Genomic DNA, 9,806 nt, shown 5'->3' on the forward strand with positions numbered 1-9,806 from the left:
AATACAGCCATCTCGGTTTTCATTTGAACTATAATTTTATCCTTCACTTGTTTGTAAAAACTGCAGATACTTCGGCAACATTTTTTTTTGTTGTAGTCAGCTTCGTTCTGATGTTATCCGCAGTCACCCACATGCTAGACATCTTGATTCTATGTTTAGCAGAGATCTTCTGTAAATGAAGTGACGCGGAAGGGCAAAAAAGCATTTTATGAATACAATAGTTTGTTTCGATGTCTTTATTTTCACTCAGGCAGGAATATCAGAATATAATCAATTGTCTGGGGTGCATTTAGAAGTACCGACTGCCCATGGCTGCGACAACGACTTTCATGAACTTCTGCCAGGTTGCCTGGATTTCAGGAGTGAAAGCGGCTCCGACCTTGGCGGCAATGACAATTGTGAGGACGTCAGCCAACACCTGTAGACAAAAGACAAAGAAGGAAGATGTTAAATAAGACTGTCGGTTTTGTTTGACCTTTTTGTAATTATACGTGTTGCTCTGATTGTTATGTGTAGGCTTACACCAGTAAAGCCTAAAATATAAGCATATTTCTCAAGAGAGAAGGCCTACCCTGAAATTGTCAGGGTCGACGAAGAGTTTGTTGGCGTGGGTCTCGCTCAGTGACTTGTATGTGGCCAAGATGTTGCCCATGTTCTTCACAGCTTTATCCAGAGCTCCACACACGACCTTGCCGTGAGCAGCAACTTTGGGGTTGCCCATGATTGCTGCGGCAGTGGACACATCTCCGAAAGAGCCGAAATAACGCTGAGTCCAGGGGTAGACGATCAGGACTCTGTCATTGCAAAAACACCGAAGTATGTGAATTATTTCAAATGTATTTAAATTATATGCCTAGTTAATACTCCAATATGCTCCATTCAAACTTAATATCAACTCAATATTAATAAGATAACAGGACAAGTATAATATTGTTATAATGACTCATGATCTCCACTATAAACTATATTAGATGATATATTTGAATGAGGCTGAAGCCATAACCTACCTTCCCAGAGCCAGTGGTCCGACCTCATTGATATCTACTTTGCCCCAGACAGCACTGATGGTGCTCTTCTCGGCGTCTGTCCAGTCAGCCATGTTGTCAGTGTTTGATCTCCGGTTTTGCAACTAGATTAAACAAATGAATGTCTTGTGTAGGGAGACACTTTGTGTCTGCTATTTATATTTATGAGTGCACTCCGCCCACTGGAGGGGGCGCATATGATTGGCTCTGGTAAAGATCAGTATTGGCAAAGTGAGCGCTTCAGCACTCCAACTTGATGACATCAATTCTAATCATGTATCTGTTAAACAGTAAATGTTAATTTATTAGTTGTTAAAGAATCAAGTCTGTAGGTTAGATCCTAACTATATCCTAGCTGGAAGCATATGTAAAACTATATACAGGCCTATTTATCTAGATTACCAACGTTTCAAAATTCGCATGATCACTATCTAAAACAGTTTTAATTTATCCAACTGATGCAAGAATAAAAGCAAGGTTATGGCAAAACTCTTCCAAAGATGACATGTCCTCCATTGCAGTGTATAAGGCTATGCAAATGAAGAAAAAAATATGAATTTGGAAAATGTGATAATTCCAGCCAATTCCGGCCTACTATTTGGCACAGTTTCTTATCTACGACAAAATTATGCCTTCCTTTTTCTAATCGAGGTATTCAGAACGGACCCGCCTTTATAAGTTATTTATTTCAAGACATTAAAAATGATAAGCAGGAATGTCCTGTATTATTTGCAGATATGTGTGTACCCATGTCCTCGCATGACCTCTGTCTTCCTCTGACTTTTTTTTTTTCAATCATCATTCGAAATCCAATCAACCTTATAATTGGGAATCATATCCAACTTTCATTCCCAGAGTAGTCATATCATAGATACAGGCCGTCACTGTAAACAGCTGCAACTTTAGAATGAACCTATTGGAAATACACGCTTGATTACACTGAAATAATACGTTTTATGCAACAAAAATACATCTTTATCAAGCTGTACAATTGTTGCATCTGGTTGGCCTACAATTTAATATGCATTGCGCAAAAAGGAACAAAGTGAACAATGGATATCATTAGAAACATAGACCTCTGACATCTTATTGAAATGTTCAGTATAAAAACGCTCACTTAATATTTGATAAAAGCCAAGATAACGGATCTTACTATTGGATTTTGATCAAGATGGTTGCAGAGTAGCGGGAGTGTCCAACAGTAGCTGGGCGTGTCTGCCGCTCTACTGTAATATAAAGGGACCTAGTTGTATAGGCAGTCATCTTCAGTTAATTCCTCGTAGATTTAATACAGGTCAATCAAAAAGGAGCAAAATGAGTCTGACAGCAAAAGACAAATCTGTGGTCAAGGCCTTCTGGGGCAAGGTTAGTGGAAAGGCAGATGTCGTCGGCGCTGAGGCTTTGGGAAGGTAAGCCTTCTTAATGAATGAATGGTGAGAATGGTTGTGTTTAACCTGCTGACAGCGGCCTATGTGCCTACCCCGAATAAGCATTTTATCATACAATAAGGCAACTACTTTCATTACATTGTAGGCAGACAATGGGAGAAATATGATATGCATAAAGCTTAGAAGTTCAGCATCTAATACAAACGCCTATAATCCGAAATATTCTGTACCTTGCTTTGTAGGATGCTGACTGCCTACCCCCAGACTAAGACCTACTTCTCCAAATGGGCTGATCTGAGCCCCGGCTCTGACCCAGTCAAGAAGCATGGAGCCGTCATCATGGGTGCAATTGGTAATGCTGTCGGAGTGATGGACAACCTCGTGGGGGGAATGAGTGCTCTCAGCGATCTGCACGCCTTCAAGTTGCGCGTTGACCCTGGAAACTTCAAGGTTGGCCCCCAGATAACCCATTGTTTGTATATTGATCACTCTCGACATCAAATCTGTCTGTTGCTATGGCTTAATCCTTCAATATTAACTTTTAAAATATACTTTTCAGATTCTGTCCCACAACATCCTTGTGACCCTGGCTATTCACTTCCCTCGGGATTTCACTCCCGAAGTGCACATTGCTGTGGATAAATTCCTTGCAGCTTTGTCCGCTGCCCTGGCTGACAAATACAGATAAGACCATCATGAAAGTCCAAACTTGGACTCCTGTTTCTGCTCTGTTGTTATCACAAAATAAACAGGCAATGAATGAAGTTACGTCCTCTGTTGTGTGCTTATTCCACCACAGTTCACCATCACAAAGTGATATTTGAATTTCATCACTGTCACATCTAGATTGAATACATTGCATGAAGAAAGGAAGGGATTAAGTACTAAATGGTGCTTTAGGTCCACCATCCACTAGTTCACTATGTTCTTCTCCATAACTTTGGTTGGCCTATCTAATACGTGTAACATGCATTTTGCTGACCTCATTTAATATTTGATGAATCTGGAGTAGTTACAGATGGGTTGGTAAACTGAATGGACTATATGAAGTTGGTAGAGGCACAATGAAAACCTATTCAGAGACGAACAAATATGTATTTTAGACCTACATGAATGTACAATATTTTAATAACTTTTAAAAACAAAACAAGATACTCCATAGAATAGGCTATTTTGTATTTTCAATGCAGTGACTTTGGAAGTGAAATCGACTTTGAAAAACGAACGCGTGTTTTTCTGTATATACCACACACACTCACTCTCATTCTGGAAGTTCCGTGCCTCGACTTTCTTTCAACCAAAACACCTTTCGGCACGGCGGCATTTTATCGTTTATTTTGATACATTAGTAATTAGGATTATTTTGTAATAATAAAGTATCCTTTTGCGCATCTCTGAACCTAAATGTCTGTAAGCTAAATGGTTTTACTATTTCGTACAAACATGTCTTTTTTTATACATTTGAGGAGATTTAGTCTCGTAGGCCTACTAGTAGGATAGTCTCTCGGGTTTTTGTTGCACGCCCTTGTTCCTGATCGTTTTAACGCGCAGGCTTGGTTTTACCCGCAGGTTAGGCGCAGACGTAGCCTAACATATGGGGGGGAAAAGATTACACATGAAAGTATTTAAATTCATATGCAGTTTTGCACCGCAAACTTTGTTTGATGGGACTACGTGAATTGATGCAATAATTATTGGAACACTATTTTGTATGTGACTCACCATCATCGGATTTGTTTGAATAGTCCTGCATCAGTTGCCAAAAAAGATGCCGCATCAATCAATGCGCCTATTAAGAGTAAAACTCTCAAATCATCTTTTAGATGGATTGTGTTAGTGGCGATTTTAGCGTGTACATCTTGGTGGGGAAAAACTAAAAAAGTGGGATGCATGCCAGGAAAGCCACTACATATAAAAACAAAAAACAAATGTCGTTTCTACTGACAATTGAGATGTACAAACTAAGCCGTAAAGGGAAGGAAACGGATAAAAAGGCAATCCGTCATTTCGATTAAGACATTAATGAGCAAGCGACGACTGACGTAGTCAATATAACTATTTGTTCAGCACTTTTGAAAATACACAGCGACAGAATTCAGAACATGGGCCGTTCTAACAGTGTACTCACTGTACATGTCAGAACCGTAGGATAAATAAACGGGGCATATAAACAGACAATGAAAGCTCTTACAATATTAGATTATTACATTTCGCTAAAACAGGTTATAGGTTGTTTGTGCACCACCAAGTTAGAACAGAAGCCTGGTTCCTCTCTTGGTTTCTTCCTAGGTTCCGGCCTTTCTAGGGAGTTTTTCCTAGCCACCGTGCTTCGACACCTGCATTGCTTGCTGTTTGGGGTTTTAGGCTGGGTTTCTGTACAGTACTTTGTGACATCAGCTGATGCAGGAAGGGCTATATACATTTGATTGATTGATTGATTGAACAGTAGACGAAATTAAGAGGTGAAAATAGACCAAATTATTAGGGTGTGGCATATTGAAGCCGTTTGGGTCTTTACCTGTCAAAAAATACATACACGACATATAACAACACTATTTGCATTAAATACGCGTTTAATTTGGCACGTCAAATAATACAATTATATTATTGAATGTGTGCTGAATTTTCACGTGCAAGCCAAGCACCACAACTACTATCAGTAGCACTGTCAAAGCTGTACAAAAATAATTGCCAAACAAGCACGGATCGGGCCACGAACGATGTGTTTACAATCCCGCTTTGGAGAAAATAGACCAAATGATTAGGGTGAGCCACATGGGCTACTAACAGCTTAATACACAACACACACTTAGTATTACTTAGTTACAGTATACATTTCTCCCTTGCATATTATATAATTTATGCAGCAGCATACAATATGTTTGGACTCACCTTGTGAAGGTGGCGCAGCGGTCCTTGGTTGGCACATGTTGTCATCAAACTTTGTTTTCAAAGTCTGGTATTTTCTGGATTAAGGTGTGAACTCGGGAAACACAGCCACTCAATCTCATAGCAGGCTAACGTTAGTGGTTTCTCTGCAACGCTTGCAGTTATCCACTGATTCCTTCCAAACGACTCACTGTTGAATTTGCGATTTCCAACTTGTTAAGTCATTTTTATGTACAATGGCCGATGAGCACCGATGCATTTTTCTATAATTTCTCTTCATTATTTCTCTTAATATGACAATGATGACAAAGGATTTGTCAGTAGAATGTCAACTTGATGACAACGGATGACTGATGATCAGTCCAACCAAAGCTAATGTAGATATAACGTGATTTGATATCGCTCTATCTGTGACCTTGAGCCTTCTTGGATGGGCACTTCTAATATAACTCTATGGCAGAACCCAAGGGGCTAAAAAAAACATGTTTGTATGCGGCTTTATTAACTCAATTACATGTTTTGCCATCCTCATTCCTGACCTCATCAATGAATATCCCATAGGCCTCTAGATTATGGACAGAGTATGTGTATGAAAACCATCATCAAAACAGTTTTTTTCATTCACATTCACATTCTACACACATAGAGTGTAGAAACCTTGTGCCATCAGTAAAATTGCAGGAGAACGTTTTCCATAAAAAACAATACTTCAAAACGATAAATGCTTTTAATGTATTTTATTATTTTCAATATGTGTAGCTATGGCACAGCTTCCAGCCTAACAGACTGGAGTTGGAGTGTCATCTCTCTTCCATATTGATGCTGTCGAGTGATGCTCTAGTGGTACTGTCTGCCAAGAGCGGACACAACGACAGCCAGGAACTTCTGGAAGGCTTCCTGAATATCAGCACTGAAAACGACGGGACCGAGCTTGGCGGCCACGCACACGGTGATGCAGTCGGCAAGGAGCTGTGGAGAAGGAACCAGATGGAGAATGTAATATTGGAATAAGCTTTACATCGGCTCATAACGCTATTTAATTCATAAGACTAATTATTTTTGTATTTTGTTTCAGTTTGTTAACGTGCAATACTCACCCTGAAGTTGTCGGGATCCACGTGCAGTTTCTCGGAGTGCATCACACTCAGTGCAGCATAGGTGTTCTTGATGTCATCCAGGTTCTGCACAGCTCTGTCCAGTCCGTGCATCACGGTCTTTCCGTGCTTGGCCACGGCGGGGTTACCCATGATGGCAGCGGGTGTGGACAGGTTGCCGAAGGTGCTGAAGTGTCTCTGAGTCCATGGAGACACGATCAGAAGTCTAAAAATAAATAAAACAGGCTGCCATTAAAATTATACTTCACAATCAATATGGTCTGTATCGCACCAAAGGTGAACACCGCGATTTCCTACTACGCACTTAGTGCTAAATATTCTAGGTAGACTATTATCGTGTTATTATTTAATGATATCTACATAAATATTATAAGAATGTACCTGGCCAGGGCCTGGGGTCCGATCTCATCCACGCTGATCTTTCCCCACAGGTCTACGATGGCACTGCGCTCAGCATCTGTCCAGTCGACCATGTTGACGTTTGTTTGTTGATTTCCGTTGGTACTTGCAAAATGTTACAAGGGATCCCTGAGCTTTTTGTCTCTTGCGACGTCCAATTTATTGATGTTCAGTATCTCCGCCCTGAACAGAACACAGAAAATGATTGGATGAATATCTGGAGGGGGCAAGGTCATCGAGTGTGGCACATATCGGCATTGAGCCAACTTCATCCCACCTTTAAAGATAATGCTTGGTCATTTAGGCGTTTCCAAATTCTAATTAATACGGATGAAATGAAAAAGTCATGATGAGCCTTCAATAACACATGCATACTTAAGGATACAATATAACATAATTTCAAAAAGTAAAATGTATAGATAGACCTTCAAAGGATTTTGGTTCCTTTAGCGATAAATGTTATTTTAGTTGATCGTTGTACTATTGGCATTGAATTGTAATATTATATTTATAGAATGCTAATTATTGATGTAAGTGTTTATTTAGGGAAAACCGTAGATTGGGAGTGAACTATTAAAGAAAAGCATGACTCAAAATGTGTTTTATCTTCATATTCAGACGGACTCACCCATTTGATAGTTCCTTATTTCTGGTCTTTTTGAATGATTATTCTAAATGTCAGTTGGTGACAAGTCGTTTTATAGGCTTTCATCCGGGGAATTGATACGTTCTAACTGGACACTACTCAATTTCAATATGAGACGATTTCATTCAATGAAACTATAAAGCTTTTCGTTTAATTCTTCTGAAATCAAATGCATGTAGCCTACATGTTATTATCATGTTTTGTGATAGGCATAGGCAACGTTTTGCTACCAGAACGAAACCTTTCCATCGATTTTTCCATCGAACCTTTTGTAGGTTACAGAATCACATAGCTTATACTCACTCACCAATGAGTGCTATATTAGACCTTAATAGACCTTAATATTACACCTTAATATTAGACTAAACTTTAATTGTAAAGAAAATATTGAGGTATAAAGTGTTTCAAAAACCATTTGTCATTCAATCTATATGAAATAAATGCATGCATTGTTATGGCAACATTTTTACAAACGAAAGTATTATGTGCTAAGGTCATATGTTGGGAATTACACGAATTGGCTCGTTTGCATAATTATAACGTATAAAAAACATGAATCATGTCTTGGACAAATTCCCAATCAGAGGCGGAGCCGAGATAATATCGGGGTGTGCCTTCTTTCATGCCTCAATAAAAACAGCCTCTGAGAAGTCTACGCTCACACGCTTCTTTTCTCAGCATCTTCATCTAAGTGGATAAACGGACAAGACGCAGCTATGAGTCTCTCAGCCAAGGACAAAGCTAACGTGAAGGCCATCTGGGGCAAGATCCTCCCTAAATCCGATGAGATTGGAGACCAGGCTCTTTCCAGGTAATTACATAACGATGTATGATCAATTATAGACTAGGTACATGTATTCAAATTATTAACACAACTCCTCAGTCAATTTGGAAGCTATAAATGCGTAGCCTACACTCTTAGAAAAAAAAAAAGGTGCTATCTGGAACCTAAAAGGGTTGTTCAGTTGTCCCCATAAGACCCTTTGAAGAACGCTTCTTGGTTCCAAGTCGATAACCCTTTTGTTTCCAGGTAGAACCCCTTTGGGTTCCATGTGGACCCCTTTTCCCAGAGGGTTCTACCTGAAACACAAAAGGGTTATACTCGGAACCAAAAAAGGCTCTAACTGGCACACCAAAAAGGGTTATCCTATGGGACAGCCGAAGAACCCTTTTGGAACCCCTTTTTCTAAAGAGTGTATGTCGGTGAAAATAAGGGCAGGAGCCCCGAACGAATGATTATTTAAGATTCATTTTGGCTCACCTGATTTCAAATGTCCACGACAGGATGCTCGTTGTCTACCCCCAGACCAAGGCCTACTTCTCCCACTGGGCTTCCGTGGCCCCCAGTTCCGCTCCAGTGAAGAAGCACGGCACCACCATCATGAATCAGATCGAGAACTGTGTTAGCCACATGGACGATCTCTTTGGTTTCTTGACCAAGCTCAGTGAACTGCACGCCACCAAGCTGAGGGTGGACCCCAACAACTTCAAGGTTAGATCATTTTAAAAATAAAATAACACAACAAAAATGTGAGTTTTTACCTGTGTGAATGTGAAATAATCTATTTCCCTTTTGCTTTGCAGATCCTGGCTCACAACCTAATTGTGGTCATTGCCGCCTACTTCCCCGGGGAATTTTCCCCCGAGATCCACCTGTCCGTGGACAAGTTCCTGCAGCAACTGGCTCTGGGCCTGGCCGAGAAGTACCGCTAAACCGGAGTTCAGCTGTCAAGCTGTCATCCGAGGAATAATGTCCATCCAATATCGGCACACTGACAATAAATCTAACTGAAACTCATACCGAGGTGTTTGTTGTTTGTCATTTTAATTGTCTTACATTGTCTTGTGATTTATATTGTAGGCTGCATTTGGATTATCTTGTAGAATGGATTTGTCAAGTCAAGTATAAAATAAAGTTAACAGCCTATTTCACAGTATTTCAAGGGTATTTCATAAAAATGATGCACTTCACAATAAATGTATATTTTTACTCCACCTTTGCATACACCTTGACATTAAAAAGTCCCAAATGAATGTGCCTGAGACCAATATGTTGTGGCCAGACATTACTGTCCATCATGGACGTCACCAGGACCTGGCTTTCAGGGCTTTAGCCCGCTATGAATTTGGGTCAGCCCTGAATCTTTTGCGCTGCTGCAATGGTTTAAAAAAAAGTGTAGTCAACTGAATGCGCCACTTGGTTCATGGAGCTGTGGTTACTTGAAACCCCGAAGTCACCTAACAGTTATAATCAGGAGTGTAGTAGTGCTGCGGGTGCACAGCGGAGCGACGCTCTGCCACTTCTTAAAATGGTGTTTTGTCTCGCAAGATCACGTCATGATTA

The 9,806-nt window shown here is 40.1% G+C and overlaps 4 protein-coding genes across 4 annotated transcripts; 2 read left to right on the forward strand and 2 right to left on the reverse strand.

Moving 5' to 3' along the window:
• Nucleotides 1–221: 221 nt before the first annotated feature.
• LOC112226091 (hemoglobin subunit beta-1) lies at nucleotides 222–1,168 on the reverse strand. Its single transcript, XM_024390324.2, has 3 exons — nucleotides 1,008–1,168; nucleotides 572–794; nucleotides 222–418 (listed from the first exon to the last, which is right to left on the reverse strand). Exons 1-3 carry the CDS (start codon nucleotides 1,097–1,099, stop codon nucleotides 290–292), a joined length of 444 nt encoding a protein of 147 aa, XP_024246092.1. The 5' UTR covers nucleotides 1,100–1,168; the 3' UTR covers nucleotides 222–289.
• Nucleotides 1,169–2,274: 1,106 nt separating this feature from the next.
• LOC112226098 (hemoglobin subunit alpha) lies at nucleotides 2,275–3,177 on the forward strand. Its single transcript, XM_024390332.2, has 3 exons — nucleotides 2,275–2,434; nucleotides 2,656–2,863; nucleotides 2,973–3,177. The coding sequence occupies exons 1-3, from the start codon at nucleotides 2,340–2,342 to the stop codon at nucleotides 3,099–3,101; spliced, it is 432 nt and encodes a 143-aa protein (XP_024246100.1). The 5' UTR covers nucleotides 2,275–2,339; the 3' UTR covers nucleotides 3,102–3,177.
• Nucleotides 3,178–6,024: 2,847 nt separating this feature from the next.
• Nucleotides 6,025–6,957, reverse strand: LOC112226090 (hemoglobin subunit beta). Its single transcript, XM_024390322.2, has 3 exons — nucleotides 6,799–6,957; nucleotides 6,400–6,622; nucleotides 6,025–6,271 (listed from the first exon to the last, which is right to left on the reverse strand). The coding sequence occupies exons 1-3, from the start codon at nucleotides 6,888–6,890 to the stop codon at nucleotides 6,140–6,142; spliced, it is 447 nt and encodes a 148-aa protein (XP_024246090.1). The 5' UTR covers nucleotides 6,891–6,957; the 3' UTR covers nucleotides 6,025–6,139.
• A 1,150-nt stretch (nucleotides 6,958–8,107) lies between these two features.
• LOC112226097 (hemoglobin subunit alpha-4) lies at nucleotides 8,108–9,260 on the forward strand. Its single transcript, XM_024390331.2, has 3 exons — nucleotides 8,108–8,273; nucleotides 8,747–8,954; nucleotides 9,047–9,260. The coding sequence occupies exons 1-3, from the start codon at nucleotides 8,179–8,181 to the stop codon at nucleotides 9,173–9,175; spliced, it is 432 nt and encodes a 143-aa protein (XP_024246099.1). The 5' UTR covers nucleotides 8,108–8,178; the 3' UTR covers nucleotides 9,176–9,260.
• The last annotated feature ends 546 nt before the right edge of the window (nucleotides 9,261–9,806 follow it).

This window comes from Oncorhynchus tshawytscha, linkage group LG27 (assembly GCF_018296145.1).
Source record: "Oncorhynchus tshawytscha isolate Ot180627B linkage group LG27, Otsh_v2.0, whole genome shotgun sequence".
Taxonomy (NCBI): domain Eukaryota; kingdom Metazoa; phylum Chordata; class Actinopteri; order Salmoniformes; family Salmonidae; genus Oncorhynchus; species Oncorhynchus tshawytscha.